Here is a 23,245-nt window from a genome sequence, read left to right as displayed (position 1 = left end):
GTCGGGATTCAGGCCTGGGTACAGCACCGGAACGGCATTGGTCGCTTTAGTTGATGATCTCTGGAGGGCTCGGGACAGGGGTTGTTCCTCTGTCCTGGTCCTATTAGATCTCTCAGAGGCTTTTGATACCATCGACCATGGTATCATGCTGCGCCGGTTGGAAGAGTTGGGGGTGGAGGGCACCGTGTTGCGGTGGTTCTCCTCCTTTCTCTCTGACCGGTCGCAGTCTGTGTTGGCAGGGGGGCAGAGGTCGACCCCGAGGCGCCTTGTATGCGGGGTGCCACAAGGGTCGGTCCTCTCGCCCCTTCTGTTCAACATTTATGTGAAGCCACTAGGTGAGATTATCCGTGGTTTCGGGATGAAGTACCACCAGTACGCTGATGATACTCAGTTGTACATCTCCACCCCGGGCCACCCCAATGATGCCCTTGAAGTGATGACCCAGTGCCTGGAGGCCGTGCGGATCTGGATGGGGAGAAACAGGCTCAGGCTCAACCCGGCCAAGACCAAGTGGCTGTGGTTTTCGGCGCCCCGATATAGCCAGTTGGTGCCATCACTATTGGGGGCGAGTCATTGGCCCCCACGGAGAGGGCTCGCAACTTGGGTGACCTCCTGGATACACAGCTGTCTTTAGAAGAGCATTTGATGGCTATGGCCAGGAGGACTTTCTATCAGGTTCGCCTGATTCGCCAGTTGCGTCCCTTTCTGGATCAGGACTCCTTATGCACGGTCACTCATGCCCTCGTCACTTCCCGCCTGAACTACTGTAATGCTCTCTACATAGGGCTCCCCTTGAGGAGCACCCGGAGGCTCCAACTGGTCCAGAATGCGGCCACACAGGTGGTTATGGGAGCGACATGGCGTTCCCATGTAACACCTCTCCTGTGCAAGCTGCACTGGCTCCTGGTGGTCTTCCGGGTGCGCTTCAAGGTATTGGTCACCACCTTTAGAGCGCTCCATGGTTTAGGACCTGGGTACCTACGAGACCGCCTTCTGCCACCGGTAGCCTCTCACTGGCCAGTACGCTCCCACAGAGTGGGGTTCCTCAGGGTGCCGTCGGTCAAACAGTGTCGACTGGCGGCCCCCAGGAGGAGAGCTTTCTCTGTGGGGGCACCTGCCCTTTGGAACGAGCTCCCCCCGGAGAGACGGAGGATCCCAGATTTACGCACTTTCCGCCATGCCCTCAAGACCTTTTTATTTCAACAGGCTGGGCTGGCCTAACTCCTTTTAATTGTTTAATTTTAATTTATTTTTTAAAAAAACAAAGGTGTTTTAATTAGTATGGGCCAAGTTTATTTAATATGTTTTAAATTGTTTTTTAAATTTTATACTGTATGTGTTTTATCTCTGGCTGTTCACCGCCCTGAGTCCTTCAGGAGTAGGGCGGTATATAAATCTAAATAAACTTAAACTTAAACTTAAATTTAAACTTAAACTTTAAAAAACTCCTTTAGAACCTCTTTTTGTCTATTTTTTAACTGGTGATTTTGGATGATAGGAGCAAAATCAGGGGCTAAATCCATCGTAAATGTGTCCTTAATGTTGATTTCCTGTTTAGCTTGCCAAAGAGGAAAAGGTATATTTAATTATACTACATTCCCCAACCAGTGATTTGCATTCATGAACTTTGTATTGGTTGATTGATTGATTGTACAATTGGGGATGCTACAATGAATCAAAGCTAGTTAAAACTGAACTTGAGTGGTTATGTGAGTCAAATCTATAAAGAATACATTACTGTAATGGTTACATTATCTATGAGTTCTTCTGGAATGCACCAAGAGAAACCTAGTTTTTAATTTTGTGTTTTTTCACCAAATTAATCAGTTATTCTATTCTTCACAATTTTATGAGTTAATTGTATTTTATTTTATTATATTTTCAGGTCTGTATACTGTTTTGAAGTGCACAGAAATGTAAATGTACACGTCCTTCATACTAAGTATGTACTAAACAAGATTTTGCTACTGACTCCCAACCACATGCATCCATTACACATGCATATGTAATTACCAGAGAAAAAGTGGTAATATTTATTTATTAAATTTAAATCCTATCAAATCAATTCTAAATAAAGACATTATAACTTATTTTGTACTGTTCACTTACTTCTGTATTTCATTATTTCATTCATCATCCATTATCTAGACCCCATTTCTTCTTGTTATATCACAGACACTTCTTTTCCTTGAATTCATTTTGTAACTTACCCTACGTTTGCTTCCATATAACAAAATGGACAGAAGCAGACTCTCATACAGTGATTTTTGATACTTTCAATAAGCATTCTTCCTTGAAAGTTAACTCTTCCCAAACAGTAAACATTTTGATCATAATTTCTCTCCATTTCCCTGCTTCTTTTAACCAACCAGGCTCTCTTTGACTGGATAGTTTTCAACTTTATTTTTCTCTCTATATGCACTGTACAACATGGTTTTTCCTCTTTTTTTTTTTTTTTTTGGTATCATTCTATGTGATGTTTTTTCTCATTCTCAGCTTCCATCATACTGTCATTTAACCAAGCACTTTTTTCAAATTTTTCATCAATGTAACTCCACATACTTTTTTGGTATTCTCTAACATAATTATTTTCACTTCACTGTATTCATTCTGTTTGGAGATTACCTAATCTTCTAATATATTTGTTCATATAGAGCTAGTACCTTTCTTTATGAAGTCAGTTTTACTCGTGTCTTTCACTCATTTCTTTTTCTTTCACGTCCATTTTTTTCTGACGATCAACACCAAATAAGATCCTACCTCAGGAGGTGGAACCTCTCATCACCTTTACATCTTTCATTAATTATCTCATCTTTACTATAAACAATCAACTCAACTGTGCTCTTTGACTCATTTTCTCATATGTATGCATGAACAGGCATATGCTTAAATCACTTCTTGAAACAAGAATATATTTTTCTAAACTAATTCATGCCAAATAGTTACCATTCTGATTCATTCTTGGGTCTCTGAACTGCCCAGTTACTTCTGCACTTTCATTTCATTCCCATACATCAATTCATGCCATAACAATATATCTTTCTCCGTAGGTCACATTAATGCAGAATATTGCACATTTTCTGATCACCAATTCATAATTTCTGTTCAACCTTTGTAAATTTATAATTTTATTTTTCTACTTCATAAGGTATATATCAACTTCATATCTTCTTCCCCTTTTCTCAAATTTCACAAACATACAACATATAATTTTCTTTCAATTCATTAATTAATTTATATTTTTTATCACATACACCTCTTTCATTCAATAAAAAAGGTCCTAAATATTGATCTCCATTTCCAATATATGGCTTTTGAATAACATCTTTAGTACTGTAAAAAAAAGAATAGACCAGCTTATCATCATTAATTCTACAATACTTAACAATTTGAGCACAATTGGGCTAATATGCTAGATGCTCAAGCAACTCCCAGTTTTACACCATGAATTCTCACATTATTTTCTTCAAGTTAGAGAATCTCTATTTGAGACAACCTTGCAAACTAACATACTGTTGCCCAGGTCCCATCAATTAGGAGATACATAATATGTGTTGACTCCATGAAGATATATTTGGAAAAATGATGAGGTTTATTAGATAAATCTAAGATGTGTTTACTACTTACGATGGGAAGGGATCTTTATTATATTATTTAAGTTTGTACATTAATTACAAAAGTAATATAAAATTGTTCCTATTTGTACAAGTATAAGAATTTGGTTCTTCAGAATCTGTACATTGTAAGTTCAACTGGATAAACTATTGGAATGAGGAATGTGGAATTGTCAGGCTTTGTGAATGCTTAGTACCGGTATTTGCTGAAACATGCCTATTGGCCTAACAATGTTGTGCCAAGGCACAGGAAGCAGAAAACAATATTAATTTCATTTCAAAGAAATGAAACATAAAAAGTTGTTTCCTCCAACAAGGCTATCACATATGTTTGCTTTATTTTCAGTGCAGTTGTCAGTAGGATTATTATTCTTGACTTTAAAACTACTCACAGCTGCAAATCATGTGAAATGAAATGAAACAGTGCATTAGAAAATTCTAATAATTAAAATATAATTCTTTTGCTAAAAGTTGTGCAAGTATTAACTTTTCACTGAGGCAAAATATGCAAGTACTATGTCATCAATAATCAAATTGTCCATTTATAAAGTCCTTTTTTACAAATATATTCCTACAATTCTCTTATAATACCCCTATATTCTGTCCTTCTTCAACAGCTATAGTTTTACTATTATTTTTTAAATTTGCTGTTTAAATAAGTAATAAGATATTTTAATAGGTATGATTGAGCAGGATATGGAGTGCTATAATTGCACCCGACTAAATAATGACAATGATATTAATAATAATTTTTTACCTATCTTCCTGCCAAAGTACCTTAGAACAGATTACAAAGAATAAAAATAATCTTCAATTAAAAAATTAAATAAAGCCAACAGTCCTACAACAAACTGTAAAACTGCAAGATTTAAGACAAAGTTCATTTTAAATGAAAACTGCTAGGAGAAAACTATTTAAATTACTAAGAAAGTGAAGTGTACTCAGAGAAAAAAAGGATGAGCTATGAAGAGAGAAGAAAAGGGGAATTTATTAAGGCTTGTTTCAAGTGAGGATTCATAATGAATTAGATATCCTTGAAGAATCAGGGTTGCACTGCAACAGAAATCAGCAGGTAGATAGTAAATTCTGGCTGGCTCAGTCTCTCTGGAATACATAATTATGTAGGAATTCCTACATAAAACTAATCAAAATGCCAACCCATATATATGGTACAACTTTGATAAACAGAAATATCTCTTCCACTTGAATACAAATGGCTGTACACCATTTCTTAGGCTGGAAAACAAAAGACGATACGCACTTTTCAAAAATGAAGTGCACTAATAATATTTTATAGAACTTTGCTCATTAATGAATGGGCAATCAATGGATTGTAGAAATGATTATCTGCCAGTGCTTCTAAGCTTGAAGAGACCTTTGCCGATGAGAACAGAGGCCCAGAGGGACGCACATGGCCATCCCAGGTTTCTTTCTCATCGGCAAAGGCTTTTTGCAAAAATGACCAGACCCTATAAGGACGCAATCTCCGTCTAGGCCTCGGCAAGCCTTTGCTCCAGGCGAAATCACAGCAGAGAGGCTGGAGAGGACACAGTTCTGTTGATCATCGAGATCCATGTAAGGTAAGTGACCCGGTCGGGCAGGATGAGGGGGATGCATGAGATAACTCAGTGGGTTGGGGAAATCACTAGGTTCCCCCCATGGCCTTCCCTACCCTGAGATACAGTGCTGTGGAGTCGGAGTCGGAGTCGGAGTCGAGGAGTCGGAGGAAATTTTGGGTACCTGGAGTCGGAGTCGGAGTCGGCAAACAATGCACCGACTCCAACTCCGACTCCTACTAAATTTAGATTGGAATTTTAAAAAAAGCAAGTTTAAATGTCCCAATTCACAAAAAGTTATAATTAATGACTTCTCTACTGTAAGAATAAAGACCAATGCATGCAGTGCCTCACGTAACCGCAAAATGAACACGTTAAGTGACCGTGAAGAAGCATGCTTTTCATGTGCTTCACTATAAGGCACGCAACGCACAATTAGGAGTGGCAATACTTATACTTTCCATAGTGTTGTGTTCTGCTGTTACAGGGAACGCAGCGCCCATGGGTAACCTAGCCTCTCACTGATAAGGGATTAAGTAAATATGTTTTTTGCAGGACTAGAGACACTTGCATAAGTGAAGGGAATGGAGGGTCAATAGTTCAAGACTGAAGCTGTAAACCATTGGAAAAGCTGCTGTCATTCAGCTAAGGCTATAAAAACTTGTAAACTCTGATTGTTAGCTTAAACTTTAAACATGACTATGGGATTCTACTAGGGAAATCATGTTTTATAATAAATGCCCCTTCCTGGATCCTCCCACTGCCCTATCTTCAGCAGCAGATCAGCACACAAAAAGGAGAAGGCAGCAGCTTCTGCCCAACTACCTGTTTTGCTCAGTGCTCTTTTGCTTGCTTGGAAAGACTGCAGATTTTTCCCCCCCAGCTATACTGAAAAACGAAAGAGAAAGTAAAGCAGGCTGTTGGTTTTGCATGTTAGAAAATTAGGCAGGCAGATTTCTTTTCTTTTTCCTCACCAAAAAAGGTAGGTGCAAACAACGGGAAATTTAGGGAAAAAAGGAGATTTTAAAACACAAAAGAAAAAAAGCTCTATTTAACTAGGGAATTGTAATAATTGAGATACTATTAATTGTATATTGTGTTGAAAGCAGAAATGGTTAAGTTGTGGTTTGGAGGAATATATGGGGGAAATTATTTGGTTTATTATTATTGGTAAATATAATTAATTGATTTGTAAGAAATTGGATTGCATGGAAATAATTGGAATATTCATGTTCATATTGATTAATATACAAAAAAGGTAGTTATATAACTAATTGATTTATATTAAAATGTTGAATTCATATTAAACAACTGTAATATTACATAATTAACCAATGTGAGGATGGATATAAAAATAGATGACAATGGGAAGGGGTATAATATAGAATAGAAGGGAAAAATTGAATTTGATTAAGATTAGAGATGAGGATGAAGGGTAATATTGGTTTTTTACAAAAATAGATGAGGAATAAATATGGCAAAAAGGAAATATAGAAATTGTAAATTTAATTGAAATGACTAAACACTGTTTAAATTTATGAACCGGCCAAATACTCTGTTCAAAGAAAATACATTGTATGTTTGTATGTGTGTTTCTAATTATTGTTATTTATTCATATTTGTTCTCTTTTATTCTTTAAAGTTTAACAATTCATTCTTTATCTTAATATCTTTATATTTGTTTGGGGTTGGCTTTCTTCCCTTTCATCTTTTTTATTGTACAGCAATCTTTCTCCTCAAACCTACCACCTCTCTCTTTTCTTTCCTTCTTACTTTCTCTTCCTCACCCTCTTCTTCTCCTCCCTACTTCCTCTTCCTTTCTCCTTCTCCTCCTCTCTTCCTCCCTCTCTTACCCTCACTCCTACTCTAATTTCCCTTCCCTTCCTTCATCCCTCTCTATTGCTGTATCCTTTTATGCATATGGACTACTCAGAGGGCTGAAAAAGTTATTTCTGACTGGTCCTCTCCCTTTTGACCAGTCCTCGAACTTACGACTGTCCTCACATTTTACGTTTTTGCCCTATCTTGTCACCATGGTGAAGAGAAGCAGTTGTGAAATGAGTGACATGGTTGTTAAAAATGCTGCACGGGCATAAATGTGAGGATGGTCATAAGTGTGAGGACCAGTCAAAAGTGCGAGGACCTGTCAGAAATGACTTTTTTCAGCCCTCTATACACATAGCCATGGCCACCCGGTCACATGACCAGCTAGCCACACCCACCCAGTCACATAACCTCCAAGCCATGCCCACAAAATAAGCCACGCCCACAGAACCGGTAGTAAAAAAATTTAGAACCCACCCCTGGTTGGGGGTCACCACAACATGAGGAACTGTATTAAAGGGTCGCGGCATTAGGAAGGTTGAGAACCACTGGCTTAGAAGAACTTGGTGGAACAGCTTCTTGGATTCAACTGTAAGTGTTTATATTGTATAGGACAAATCATGTCTAGGTTTAGTGCTGGGATATATAGCTTATTTGTTTGTATAAAGCCATGTACGTACAACTTACAAGACTGTGTATGTTGATATTAAAAATCTAATTATATGCCAGTTAGTATAACATATTTTATATTTTAGGGAAAGAGGCATCCTAAACAATGGCAAAAAGACTGCTAACAACAAACACAACAAAGTCTACTGTTTATGAGCACTTTGCATTATCAAGTGATGGAAAACATTACGTGTGCCAATGTATTAGAAAAGATGATGATGGTGAAAAACAATGTGATGCAAAAATTAGCAGTTTCAGTGGGCCTGATAAAAATGCACCTACAAGAGCATCAAATTTGAAAAGACACTTACAGCGTTTTCATCCCAAAGTGTTAGAAGCCGTGAATGAGAAAGATAGCAATGAAAACATTGCATCTACTTCTGTGACAAAAAACGTTCAGAAATCTACTGGAGAACAATCACAAATAAGAAAATTCTTTATATCTGACAAAGTTACCATAAGGATGACACCAGAAAAATTCAAACACCACATTATTGAAATGGTAGTAAAGAATAGTGTACCACTATCCTTCTTTTCACAGACAGCCTTTTTAGGCCTAAATGGAGAAATGGCAAAAAAACTTGGTGTTTCTCTGGAAAGAGAAAGTATAAGGAAACTTATAATTGAGGAGGCCAAATGTAAAAAGGAAGAACTACAGAAAGTTATGAAAGGACGTTTTGTCTTCCTTAAAATGGATGCATGCACACGTCACAGAGTCAATTATTTCGCTATTAATGTTAGATTTGTGGATGAAAATAACAAAACAATAACACGGACCCTCGGAGTAAAGGACACTCAGGCACATCACACCAGTGATTACCTTCAGAAGTTAGTGGAGGGTGTTCTAGAAGATTTTGAAATTAAAAAGGAACAGATTTTATGTGTTGTGACAGATAATGCTTCTAACATGTTGAGCACAATTGAGAAGATGAAGGCAGATGAAGAAGGTATCAAACAGATATTAGACTTAGAGGAAGACAGCTCTGCAAGTATTAGAGAAAGTTTAGAAACTGAAGAGAATGCTGACATTTTTTTAGACAACTTTGTTGAAGAAGCATTGAAGCTTGCTACTATTCATCATATGCGATGTGCTGTTCATACACTGCAACTTGCCATAAGAGATGGATTAAAAGATCGCCATGCAGCTACATTAATTGGCAAATTACGGCAAGTAACTGTTGCAGCCAGGGCCCCAAAAACAGATGCAATTTTGAAAAGACGTGCAGGAAAAGGAGCCATTTTGGATCAAACAACTCGCTGGGGAAGCACTTATTTAATGGTGAAGCGTTTGCTTGAACTTAAAGACTTCATAGAAGAAATGGACAATGAAAATCTTGCATTAACTGCAAGCCAGTGGACACAAACAAAAGAGCTGGAGAACCTTCTTTCTCACCCCTTCACTGTCACCAAGAGGTTGCAATGTGATGATCTAACCCCGGGTAAATTCCTCTTGGAATGGAAGAGCCTGTTATATCGCCTGAACAAAAATGGAGGGTTAATAGCTGAGGGCATTGCATCTTCAATGATGAAAAGAGAGAGTCTTTTGCTGGAAAATGAAATCTTGTTAGCGGCTATTTATGTCGACCCAATGAGCCGACTTTTATTGAACAGTAAACAGATTGCTACTGGGAAAAAGGCCCTCTATGATGTAGCAGTTCGCATGAAGGGATTACGACCTGAAATACCTCCACAGGAGGATGGAGTTCTTTTAAGCAATAGTGGTAACTCAGAATCATCTTCTTCAAACGAAGAATTAGACTTTGATTCCTTCTTAGACAAAATGGAAGTTGCTAAAGGAAAGCGACGTCGCATAAGCGTTACAGAACCAGTAAATGTCCAAATAAAAAAATTCCAACAGGAGTTTTATAAAGCACTAAAAGAAGTTGAAAAGTATGATCGCTCATCAAAACTTACTGTTGAAGAAGCCATCCTTGTTTATCCAGAGATCGTTAGTGATGTGGCCAGAATAGTTACTGCAATGCCACCCACCCAAGTCAGTGTCGAAAGATTATTTTCAGCCCTAAAAATAATAAAGTCTGACTTAAGAGCCTCTATGAAAGAGGATCTGGCAGAGGCAATTCTCTTCCTTAGAACTCTACATTGAATTGATTTGCATTTGCTAAGCCTATAACTACATTTCAAGATTAATATAAACCATTTCTAGGTTTTACAGATTTTGTTTTTGGTTCATATAGATAAGCTTTGTTTTTGTTCTAAAACAACCAAATAATGTGGTTTGTATTTTTGAACTGGTAAAGTTCCTGTTCCTGATGTTTATGCCTGCTGCTACTATCCAGCAACTTGATTAATTAAATTAATAAAAAAAATTAATAAAACTTTGTTGTTTTCATTGTGTTTGTCTTTTGCTTAAACTGTTCAATACAGTAGACTGTTGGCTTCCCAGCCAGTAGTCCTGTGGTAATGACATGTATGTTGCCTTTCTTTCCTTCAAGGAATGTATAAAATACATTCGCATATTAATACAGAGGAGTCGGAGTCGGGGAGTCGGAGTCGGAGTCGGAGTCGGAAGTACAAAAAACTGAGGAGTCGGAGTCGGAGTCGGAGTCGGAACATTTATCTCCCGACTCCACAGCTCTGCTGAGATACCTCATGTGCACTTAACAACCCACACATTCAATTAGCAAATACATGGGCGAAAGCAGGGACTGATCACGTTTAAGTTATGTGATTCACTTCTACGAATCCTCGGGTTCCGAATGTAATTGGCAGGCTCCATTATATTTGTAACTTGAGGACTACCGGTAAATATTTTCTGTAAGTAATAATAGCAATATAATCCTAGGGAAATATAGGTAGGTTTTATTAAATGATTTCTAGATCAAGCAATTATGCCTGAACTCAGAAAACACTATGTTCTTCATACTTTGGAAGTTTGACTACAGCTAACAAGTTAGCAAACAAATGGTTAATTTAAGTAGATGTTCTCATACTGAATGTGAATATTAAATAAAAATCTAGTACAGTTTTCCCCCATTTTCCCTTTTCGTTTAAAAAGCTTCAGAAGACAACATAACATTCTTTTTTCATAAAAGACTCTGCTCAGGACTCTCAAAAGTTTAAGCAATGTTTGATAAAGACAGGTTGTCACTCATGGGAAGCCCTACCCTAAAGCAAGACTTCTAAATAAAATCACATAAAAGTATATTTGGACAATGAATGAAGTAGTGAGCCATGGAAAAAGGCACAACTATTTAATTAGGTGTTTAGTGTAAGTTACAAGTTCTGTTTTCAATAACATTTCTATGCAATGGGCTTTAGGGTATTACTTTGTACAATTGCTGTTCAATACCCTCAAACATAATTCATTATAAAATATATTATGCAGAATTATTGCAGAAATATAGACAATTTCAATTAATGAAAAATCAACAGGCAGCATCTTGGAAGCATCAATTCTGTGGAACATATATCAATTTATAGATCATGGCTACATATATTAAAAAGTTACAGATGAAAAGGAAGGGTAATCATTTTAAAAAGTCAGGAATAATATTTAAAACTGTCCACTTCTATATATTGGTAAGAGGCACAATTATATGCAAGGCTGTGCAGATTTTATTTCTTGGAGTATGATGCATGTGAAAATACATTACATAAAAACTATCCTTAAATAATTTACCTAGTGTCAGTTTTACTAATGATTTATTATTTTGCACTGTATAGCATCCATGTCTTATAATCATCCCAATTTTCCTACTTTTTAAAAATACTCTTAACTCCGATGTAGGATTTTCAGAGATTTCTTTTACATGAGAAACTGTTTTAAATGTATTTGCATGAAATCTTACCTCCTACCACTAGAGGTCAGCTTACTATAGCTGAAGAAATCGTATTTATTGAACAATTTATTTAATTCACATCAAAATTTTAACTGATCTTGATGTATATTTTTTAAAAAGCGAATGAATATTATTACATTATTTAATGCATTTCTGTTTTAAACATTATTTTGCTTACTTTATACACAATAGAAAACAAGCTAAATCCTGAGCATATTCACACTAAATGATATACAAACACAGACTTGTGCTTGACATAATGTTCTGTTCTGTTACAAAAACTACGCTAATCTGATCTCATATAGTCTTTAATGAACAAACTTTGTCCAAAATAAAGTTTTCCACATTAATTTTTCTCTATAGCGTGCTATATTGAGCCATGTTAGTAAAATGCTGAACAGTAGGCACAAGTCATATAAACAGAACACATCCATTCCACTTAGCACAGATCAATTTTCTTTTCCAATATTTTTTCAATTCTGGACACAGCCACCACGAGTGATAGAAGGCATCAAGATTGGCAAAAAGTTACCCAAACCTAACCCCAAATTGTTGAAAATGCGGACAGAAGCAGCACAGATCAATTTTCATTCAAGTGTTAAGAGGATTCCAGTGGTTATATACTTTTTAATTAATTATATTTAAATAATATTCCACTCAAAGTATAGATACCATGCCTTAGTACATATACACCAATAATGATTTATTATAAGTAAATAATGACATCTAAATGCTAAAGTCATCTCAATTAACACTGATGTTCAGTGTGAAGCACACTTAGCTTACCTGCTTCTTTGCACAATGCTGCTAGGTCAGCTCCTACATATCCATGGGCACTGTCTGCTAGTTGAGTCAAATCTGATGCTGACAATGAGTGAGGAGTCTTACTGAGAACCTTCCTTAAGATGTCTAGTCGATCTTGAGAATTGGGAACTCCAATTTCTATCTCTTTATCAAAACGTCCAGGTCTGCGCAGGGCTGAATCTAGTGCATGAGGACGATTGGTAGCTCCAAGAACTAAGAGCTGCCCTTCATTATCTTCCTAAATGACAAAACAGTTTTACTGAAAACAGGTTTACTGTAAATTGTGGAAATGAATAGTACTGTAGAGTAAGCATCAGGATAAAGATGGATAAGACTACTGTATCTTTTTAAAGCAGCCGTTAACATTTCACAAAACATTAGCAAGAATTTCTCATTAAATCCAAAATCCAGTATACACATAAAGAGATTTGGTTCCTTTCAAGGTAACACTAAACTTATTGAAAACAATGATCTCCTTTTCTAAAAAGTTATACAAATATTTATTAAACCAGACTCAGATACTTCATTAACACAGATTTTACATGATTCTGGAAAAACTCTCTACTAGCTTATCCTTATTTGCCATAGATTAAAGCAATCAGGGTAATGCAGCAAATGGATCAGAAGCCAAAATGGTGCTCTAAGATGGTCACAAAGTCACATCACCCTGGGAAAATATATCTTTCAGCTAAAGACCTGACATCATGGTGTGACAAGATGTTTTGGTATGGGTAGGGTGTCACAATTTACTTAACTCATATGCAAATCTCATGACTACCAGCAGATCATTTCTTTTTTTAAAAAAAAAAAAGGCAACAGGAGTAGCATGTGTACCCATGGCCTTTCCAAAACAGCCGTTGGCTTCAGATGCAAAGTGTTGCAGATGCTTAAAACAACTAAAGGTGCCCTCTGTTCCTTTTAAAGGGAAAGCTACCTTCTGGCTTGAACTGAGGATCTAAGTAATTTTAAGATTTTAATAAGATGTACCATTCACTATGGCACAATTTCCAACCATGCATCACTGAGGTGTCTTCACATAATTAACTAGTTCTGGACTCTACCACCTAAGACACGGTTTTCAAACTCAATTGCGTCATGTGACATATTGTGATTTATCGCAACATTTTTGCCTTTGCGGAGCTGAGGTAGGCGTGGCCTGCACATGACACGTCCAGCCTGCAGGCCGCCAGTTTGACAGACCTGACCTAAGCAATGTAGCTCCATCATGACACCTTCTATAGACAGAACAACATATGAGGCACATCTATTCTGTTATGTAATATAAGCTTCTATTTCATAATCTGGAATCATCATTGAGAAATAAATTTTGCCCCAAAGCATTCTTGGGCAAAACGCCTAGTATACGTTATGAGATGTGTTCCACAGTCACAGAAGGGATGGGCAAAGAGACTTACTGATCCAATGCCATCCATCAGGGTTAACAATGAAGCTACAATTCTTTTTTCAACTTCATTCTGGGCTTCTTCTCTCTTTGGACAGAGTGCATCAATTTCATCAATAAATATAATGGATGGTCGCCTTAACAAAAATGAGAAATAACGTGTTTCTTGGAATACAAAATTAAAAGGGAAATAATAGCATGCCTCTTATAATATGCATACTAGAATAAATATGCATATAAAATGAAAAGGTAAAGACATCCTCAAATTAAACTCAATGTCTACAGACTCTATGGGCATGTCCGACTTTTCAAACCACTATTGCCTTTTTCTAGGGTATTTTTTTCAACCTCATCTACTAGCCCACGGGTGTCAAACTCACCACATCATGTTGCCGTCACATGACAATTCGTGACGTTTTTCCCATTTGCGGAGCATCCTGCGCATGACGCATCCGCCCCACGGGCTGCCAGTTTGACACCTCTGTACTAGCCTGTGACTTCATGGTAGCCTCCCACCAAATTACTAATCAGATCCAACTCTGCTTAACTTTTTCAAGATCAGCCAAAGAGTTTGGGTGCTGCCACCTGATATGACACTCAAAAATCACACTGAATAATTCAAATATTCAGCTAATTACAGTATTTCATGGTACAGTTAAGAGAATAAGAATGTATGTTAAAACAGTGTGTGTATTCAAACACTAAATATAGGCCAAAATTTGAAATACACACTCTTTAACCATCATAGAAATAAAGAGAGAAGAGGTAATTCTTCCTCAAAACATGAAAGCAAATGAAATGAAAATACAAACCAAAATACAATGGCTATGAAAACAGTATAGCACATTGACATTTATCAATTTCTACCAATTATCCTGGGGTATGGGCTTTTATATCTATCTATCTATCTATCTATCTATCTATCTATCTATCTATCTATCTATCTACCTACCTACCTACCTATCATCTATCTATCCACCCAACCACCCAACCAACCTACCAACCTAGATAAGCAAACCCTTATGAGCACCAATCAGCCTACAGATATCTTACTGGTGTCCATCAGCCATGTTGACTTACATGACTTAATATTTACAAAAATATTATTCTAACTAAAAATAGTAAATGGGAATCTGGCATTCAACAAAACAAATTCCAGCCTTTGTCATTGTTAGAATGCTTCTGGACTAAGCTGCATGTTCATTTTTTGGTGACTGTAAGTCAGTGCTTTCTTTAGAAGAAACTCCATCTGCCCAAGAAGAAAAACAAAGGTAAGTTGAAGTGCTAAAAAGCATGTTCTAAAGATAGTTGGTAGGGATGAATCTTAGTAGTTTGCCTTCTAAGAAATAAACATTTTGTGAGCCCAGCAGCCATTTTTAAATAGACAAACTGCGTCTCTTGGCAGCTATTTTATGAGGGCTCAAAAGTATTTGCTCTAAATATGCCGTTAGAGCAAAAAAGTTACCTGTTCCTTAAGTTAAACCACCTGAAGTAACTTCACTTGAAAGAATAGTAGCATACCGTAAAGAGGCTTCAGAAAATATCTGTCGTAGCCTGGCTTCACTTTCTCCATAAAATCTACAAGAAAATCAAACATGTGACCGTCATACAATTTCCTATACAGGTACATTATTGTATCCACATCGTGATATAAATACATCATCGGTCCTTCATTTACATTTACAGATGTAGCTGTATCCTATCTGGGTAGTAAAGAGGCCCTGTATTTTAAAAACAGTAAACACATTGCTAATTTAAACTTAGATAAAGCAAGGCTGAAATAAATCAATGAAGGGCACTTACTTGCTTATTATTTCTGGACCATTAACTGTACAGAAGTGAGCTTCAACCTCATTTGCGATTGCTCTGGCTAGCAATGTCTTTCCTGTACCTGGAGGGCCATATAATAGCACTCCTCTTGGAGGTGGGATTCCTTCAGTGTCACACATAAACAACAAAGATCTGAATTTAATTCTTAGACATTGTAATGAAGTTAAAAGTTCATAATCGTGATAATAAAATTATTCCTATATTAATATTAAATTATCAATGAAATACTGTATTATATATGAAATATGTCACAATTATTTTTAGAAGCATCCCAAATGGCAGTATTTGTAAGGAACCGAACAATCAACAGCACAATTTTTGTTACTAAGAGCCATTTTAACTACTGCTGTGTATTTGTTTCTTTTAACTTAAAATAATTGAAAAGAAGGTCTGTGTAAATTTTTATAAATTTTACTAGCTTTTAAAAACCATGCGAGTTGCTTTTTCATGAGCACAAAACAGTTAACATAGAAAGATTTTGCTACTCTTTCTCCGATACAGACCTTTAAAGAAAGCTGCCCAAGTCTAAGAGGAGTTTTTTGGATGCCACCACAGAAAAACTATTGGGAAAAACTGATTTAGGCCATTAATTCATTCCAGCTTATTTAACAAGCAATGGTTAAGCAAAACATGACAGACAGAAAAAAACAATTAAGTCATTGTACAGCACTTGGGCAGGTGAAACAAAATATTAAAAGCAGTACAAGATCTGCCATTTTAAGAAAAACAAATGCATTTAAACTGTGTCTTACACTAGTTGACAGGGTTACCAAATGAAAAATAGTAATTTATACCACACTTTTATATCACAGATATCCTACCGTATTTCCTAAATAGATCAGGCTGCTTCAAAGGAAGTTCAATCATTTCTTTTATAGTTTTCAGCTGGTTACTGAGTCCACCTATTGAATCGTAAGTAACTTTTGGTTCAAGATTGCACTCTTCTGTCTTTTTGGCTTGTGGTTGAATGAAACTGATCCTAGTCCTTGATGATATGAAGTAAAATGTTTCCCAGTTCTGTGACAGTCCTGTTTTATCAACCAAAAGTAATCCTTCACCTGCAAAACCTTTGTCACAGTCTTGTGATATGATTGATTCAGAATGAAGGTTAGACCCATCACCATCAAGTGCCTCTGCTGGATCAGGACTCAATGCTTCATGCCCCATACTATTTAAAGAATCATTCATGGATATGTTATGATCCTCATGCTTACATGGAGTACTGGTAGATACTTCATTGTCTGTTATTACTAATTTTCCAAGCTCAATAGATAAATTGAAACGACTACTGGCCGAATTCTCCAGTGATAATTCCTGTGGTATCTTTAAAACATGTTGCATGTCCAGCAACACACCATCCATTCCTTTCACCTTTGTAACCTTTAGATCACAAGATCGGCCATAGAAAGTAATTTGCAGAAAACTTCCTGGCAATACTATCTTTCCATCTGCAAAAGGAAGATTAAGAAAACCAATCAGATAGCCTCCGTTTAAAATATTACTGCATAAAAGTATCTGTTAATAATAGCAGTACATCAAGAAATATAATAATTTTCAAAACAAAAGCAAGATCTTGGTGATTTAAGTGCCAGTTCTCAAATTTTAAAAAAGGTTGCATTTTCTATAGTCTTGATAAGCTTTAACAATAAAATAATTGTCAGTCCTTTAGAAGGACTGAAATCAAAATGAGGATATCATATCTTACTCTTCTATTTGCTTTTAGCATCCAAAATTAATTTACTGTGACAAATTAAGATACACAGAAAATTAGACTACATGGCGTAGAAATCCAACAGAGAAGCTCAGAAAGGTTACTTTTAACAAAGCACACCTGTGAGCATGTTTTGAGGTCAGAACAACCTATTTTCGAATAGCACAGGGTTTCTCAACCTTGGAAGCTTGAAGATGGGTGGACTTCAACTCCCAGAATCCCCCATCCAGCAGCACTGGCTGGGGGATTCTGGGAGTTGAAGTCCACCCATCTTCAAGCTACCAAGGTTGAGAAACACTGGAATAGCACTTTCCTTCTTAACAGAATATTCTATGCACTTTTAAAAGGCAGCCTCTTCAAACTGGATAGTTATAAAGTTTCAAATGCAGTATTTTCCTCTATTCTTGACTCTCTTAATCCAAAGTGGTTTATTGGATCTCTGTAAAACTCAGAAATCCAAAACGTTTGACTACAGGAGAGACAGAAATTTATATGTATTTAATATCTAAAACTACAATATAAAGCAGAAATCATGAATTAAACCCATACCTAAGTTTCTCAAGAGGCTAATGGACAAGTCTTCAGTATTGACACAGTCATCTTTAGCTCTAAGAAAAAATAAATAAATAATCATTGTTAACGTTTAATAAATATCATTATTTCAAGAACATCAAATGTACTCCAATGTAAGAAATAAATTAGGCTCCTGCAAAAGTGACTTCATACAGCAATTCTCATGCAGAAATTTGTTATACTGGTTCTTGGCATCACTACATGGGCTCATAGAAACTACTGCTATGCAGTCTCTGCCAATTCAATGCATAGAATCTTAAGTCCAAGCCTTAAAAATATTTTGTATAACAGAAATTGTTAAGCTAACATCAGTAGGGAGTGCACTAAACGCAAAGTTTATCTACCTACCTACCTACCAATTACGTACAATAGCAGTTCTGGGTAAATGTCCAGCCAATTTGAAATCAGCAATACAAATTTTGTCAATATTCTTATATTGATGCTTCTTTTTCTGACAATCCAAGAAGACCAGTAGATGTTTCACTTATTGGTTATCTGGTTATTTTCTTACCAAGACAGCCCCTGCTACAACCAGATTACTTTTATATAATGTTTCCATCTTGGGATATGCCATTAAGGGCTAGAAATTTCTCAAGAGAATTTTGGAAGCATTATCTGGGGAGATTCTAAAGATGAAAACCAAAGATACAAGAGAAAAAAATATACAAGGATTTTACACAATGAGAGAAATTAAGAAACCATCCAGGAAGCAAATGGAGAAAAGAATAAAAGAATATCATTCTTCAGCAGTCAAATAGCAATATTAATCTAGCAGCAGACCCATGAGATATATGACTCTGAAATTTGTCTCCTTCAAATCAAATCCAGTTTAGCCCACCAGGTTTCTTCAAATCTTTCAAATCCATCTTTCAATGAACAGTTCAATAAAGTTTTGGTATTTATAGTTCAGTTGCTTTAAGAATCTTCAAATAACTCAGTAGATATTTCCAAGCCTCCAAATTGCCTTCTAAAATAAAGTCAAGGTCAAATAGCCTTCCAGGTATTGTTTGCTTTCTCTCCTTTCATCACTTTCAGTCAAATTTCAAACGTTGCAGTAATTGTCTTCAGCCAGTAGATGGCTCTCCTGCTCCTAATTCCAGCATTCAGCAGAGTGTAAAAGTCAAAACAGCTAACTGTCAGCCATTGGGGGAGGAGGGGGTTTGAAAATAGAGATTAGAAAAGCAATTTCTCCCAATAATCACTTTTCACAATGTTGTTTGACTTTTTCCAGGCTTTCTGTGTTTTAAAACATACCTTAAATATTGCTTTTGTATCTGAGTCTTTAATCTTTAGTCTTTCTCTTTAATTTTTAATCTTTAATCCTTCTTCATAAATCCAATTGCCGCTTTCTTACTATTTGGAAATTGTTTTTTAAATTTTTAACTTGGGTTAAATCTTTGGGTGAAAAGTTGGAAGTTATCTCACCCAGTTTCACTGCTGTGTCCACGCACCGCTCCAGCACAAGATCTTAGTGTCCTGGTTGTTCCAGCTTGTGACAGACCAAGATGGCCTTTGTCCCTGCTGCAGTTCGGGAGAGCTTTCTTCAGTTCAGTGAGGAAATTGTGATTTTGTGATCGACAAAGTGCCTCTCCTTTCTCCATCACCCCTCCAGGGCGGCTAGAACCCATAGGGCAGAGGTCTTCAAACTTGTCAGCTTTAAGACTTGTGGACTTCAACTCCCAGAATTCCAGCATAGCTGGCTGGAGAATTCTGGGAGTTGAAGTCCACAAGTCTTAAAGCTGACAAGTTTGAAGACCTCTGCCATAGGGTCTCCCGAAAAGCAGTTGCCGGCTGCATTTCACGGAGCCCAGCAGACCTCCGCTATGTTCCAGTCGTCCCCAACATGACGTCAATCAGAAGTCACCAGGCTAAAGGTTGACTTAGGCTCAAGGTTGATTCAGCCTTCTATCCTTCCAAGGTTGGTAAAATGAGGACTCAGATGTTGGGGGCAATAAGCTGACCCTGTAAACCACTTAGAGAGGGCTGTAAAGTACTGTAAAGCGGTATATAAATCTAAGTGCTATTGCTATTTAAGAGCAAAGTGTTTGTAATCTAAGCTTTCTGAAGGGAATTACCCTTTACAGAAATACACTACATATAATGGACTTCATTTATTCAGCAATTCAGATTTGAGTTACAAAGATATTTTGGGGAATAAGAGAGAAGGTGCACAGCACAAATATACTTGCTCTTCATATCTGCCATGGGATCTTAAGAAAAGGCGAACTGCTTTAAAGTGCTACAGTTGTGCTCTCCACACACTACAAATGTTTTCTTCCAGAACTCAAATATGAAGCAGTGCAAATGTCCTGACATGCAATGCCACAGTTTTAAATATGATGAAAACTAAGGTCTTTAAAATAAATTTCATTATGATCACATGAAACTGTTTCATCACAAAATTCACTCAAAGTCACAATAAATTGGAAATCTGAACATAGGTAATAATGTAAAATGCAAGGATATCAACATACCTCAGCTTTACTTCCACTTCCTCTGCCTGAATTACAGCACCAGTCACAGGCTGGACAAAGACCGTATCACCAGGTACCACTTTCAGGTTCTTCTGTGTAATTGCACTTAAGCCAATTTTTTTACCAGGGAAGCCTGCAACAGGCCATGCTGTGCAAACCTAACCAAAACAATAGAAAATATAGCTAAAAAATAATCCATCTAGTGTTAACCCTTTCATGAAAAATAAAATACAACATTACATAAACAAACCCCCTGCATGTACAAATACATATAGAATTGATAAGGAAACTACCTCTTGCTTAGAGTTTTTACTGGTAAGTAGCACTGGACGCCCTATGCAAATATTTCCTAGCTTCATGTTGTTAAGTGCCAACTGCACAAAAGATCCTCTGTATATTTTGGGGACTTTGTCATCTTCTAAAATTAAAGAGAAAAATACAATGATACATGTACTTATCATTGGTTGATCTAAATCTTTAAGAATAAAGTGCAAATTATTTTAAAGTCAATATAAGAACAGAACATGATATGCAATATGATATCTTTGATTTAGAACATAAACCATGTTTGGACCATTCAATTAACTCTTGCAAGAACAACAACATTCTGATGTTCAACAAACCTTGCCTGTGTTGTTCTACTAAAGTTCTATTTTATGCTGCCCTGAAAATATTAAAGTTCAAGGCGAAAAGACAGTCGGCTCTGCCCATTCATTATATTTCTGCATTTTACATTATAGGTAGTCCTTGACTTATGTCCGTCAATGAATCCAAAATTTCCATTGCTAAGTGTGACATTTATTAAGTGACTTTTGTCCCATTTTGTGATCTTTCTTGCCACAGTTATTAAGTGAATAACAGCAGTTAAGTTAGTAACATGGTTATTAAGTGAATATGGCTTTCCCATTGCTTGTCAGAAGGTTGCAAAAGGTTATCACATGATCCCAGGACACTGCAACCTTCATAAATAAGAATCAGTTGCCAGACGTCTGAATTTTGATTATGTGACCATGAGAATGTCATGTGAAAAGTGGTCATAAGTCATTTTTTTTTCAGTGCCATTGTAACTTCGAATAGTTCACTAAATGAACTATTGTAGGCTGAGGACGACCTGTATTGAGGGATCACTGGGGAACAACTTCCAAACCATGGCTATCATGCAAATACTTAGCCATTATAATGCAGTTAACTTTGAATAGAATTAATGAGAAATGTGATGTATGTTTATTCATTGTAACACAACTCAACCAACATAATTACAATGCTCTATCTGCCTCCAAAGAACTTGTGAACACTAGAGTAGTCAACGAAAAGTGGCAGAATTCTTGTTAATTTCATTCCAAATCCAACATATCCCAAATTGGTTAAATGTTGCAAAGTTAAGGCACCCAAAATGGTCCATGGAAGGACACTAGATGGCAGAGTAGTAAGAAAAAGAACTGCATCAAGCCTCAAATGAATAACTATTAAAAGTATAGCTGCATGAATTTACTTGAGCTACCAGCAGTTGAAAACCTATAATGTATTCATTGGGCAACAAGAGCACACTGGTGTAGAATCCAACTCTTTTTCCCTCTTTTAAAGACAGATCTGGTGTCTTCCAAAATATCACTATTATGCAAGCAGGTATATTATGTTGAAGCCAGGGATCTTGTCACAAAGCAGTTCAAGTCAAAATCACCATACAGAGTAGTACCCAACATTGAAGGAAAGGCAGGGGAGATGCTTGAAACAACCTAAGCAGGCAAAAAGAAATTTGGCATATCCTAGCCCCCAACTGTGACATTTCTTTTTTTTTTTAATTTTTGATTTAAATTTATTATAATACAATACAGTACAATCAGTCAGTCAGTGATATTTTTCTACACAGGTTAGACTGAGTCTTCTTTTACTTTTCATCGTAATATAACGTAATTTACATATGCATCTTAAGATTTATATTAACTGTGAAATTACAGTAAATTCATATGGCATGCCCTGTTTTGGAAAAAATGATAACAACTATTTAAAACCGGAGCAGCTAATTACAACTTTAAGCTACTGTAAATCCTGAACTGAACTGGGGATGAGTTGAATACAGCATTCTGAGGATCTCTAGCAAAGCAATTTGGGCTTTCCCAACAGGTAGTGAGGATGAGTCCTAAAATTTATACCTCAACAAATTAAACTGCATTCCATCTCACGCAATTCCAGTTACCTGCAACGTTCAACACAGAGATTTAAAAAAAATAACAGTTTTATATTAAACATTGCAAAAGAAAAAGGATGATCGCAAACATGCAAACAAGAACTGGGAGCCTCTGTGGCTTAATAAGTGTTTCATTTGGATGGAGATTGCCAGAATTTTGAGCCCCCAACTCATTCTCCGTTCAGGGAATGAACTACTCGGTATATTTCCGTATATCACAGATATAACATCTATTATGTGATGGGAGTGAGGCTATAAGTGCTGCAAGAATCTTGCAAGAGCCACGTGTTTCTGTCGCAACAACCAGAGGGACCGTCCTTAACGGTGCTTAAGAGTCCTCGATGCTTTCCCAACCTAGCCTACCTTACAGGCTTGTTGAGAGCATGAACCATCCCCGCGAACCCGCGCACGTTACCAGCATCCTAGCCTACCCTTGTCCAAAAAGTCTGCGACCGACAAACTCAGCCACCCGAGGGGATCTGGGGCTGCGTCTCGTTCGTCGAGAGCCGAGTCCTGACCCCAAGGAGGCCGTTTCTTGCTTTTCCTCTTGCTGGAAGAGGACATTGCAAGACTTCAGCGAAGAAGGCGGAGGCAGCGCCGCTTTAATCGTATCTGGACCACGAGCCCGGCTTCTTCCCCGGAAGACAACATTCGCTCGAAGAGATATTAAAGAGTTAGAGAATCATCGATTCAAGACCGCTTAGGCCAGGGGTCTCCAATCTTGGCCGCTTGAAGACTTGTGGACTTCAACTCCCAGAAGCCCTCAGCCAGCTTTGCTGGCTGAGGGCTTCTGGGAGTTG

At 37.0% G+C, this 23,245-nt stretch overlaps 1 protein-coding gene across 1 annotated transcript in view; it reads right to left on the bottom strand.

The window, feature by feature from the left end:
• Positions 1-23,009, bottom strand: part of AFG2A (AFG2 AAA ATPase homolog A) — a 140,165-nt gene extending 117,156 nt beyond the window's left edge. The window contains exons 1-9 of the mRNA XM_070948626.1: positions 22,877-23,009; positions 20,551-20,675; positions 20,258-20,415; positions 17,760-17,818; positions 16,321-16,947; positions 15,473-15,602; positions 15,191-15,247; positions 13,683-13,806; positions 12,250-12,505 (exon numbers count right to left, since the gene is read on the bottom strand). Of these exons, the coding sequence (XP_070804727.1) occupies positions 12,250-12,505; positions 13,683-13,806; positions 15,191-15,247; positions 15,473-15,602; positions 16,321-16,947; positions 17,760-17,818; positions 20,258-20,415; positions 20,551-20,675; positions 22,877-23,009 (1,669 nt within the window). The remainder of the gene's footprint in view (positions 1-12,249; positions 12,506-13,682; positions 13,807-15,190; positions 15,248-15,472; positions 15,603-16,320; positions 16,948-17,759; positions 17,819-20,257; positions 20,416-20,550; positions 20,676-22,876) is intronic.
• Between the last annotated feature and the right edge of the window lie 236 nt (positions 23,010-23,245).

Source organism: Pituophis catenifer, unplaced genomic scaffold (genome assembly GCF_029215685.1).
Source record: "Pituophis catenifer annectens isolate HBS135680 unplaced genomic scaffold, rPitCat1.0.hap2 SCAF_8, whole genome shotgun sequence".
Lineage (NCBI taxonomy): Eukaryota > Metazoa > Chordata > Lepidosauria > Squamata > Colubridae > Pituophis > Pituophis catenifer.
Note: the sequence above shows the minus strand (reverse complement) of the source record. Positions and strands in the feature narration are given on the sequence as shown.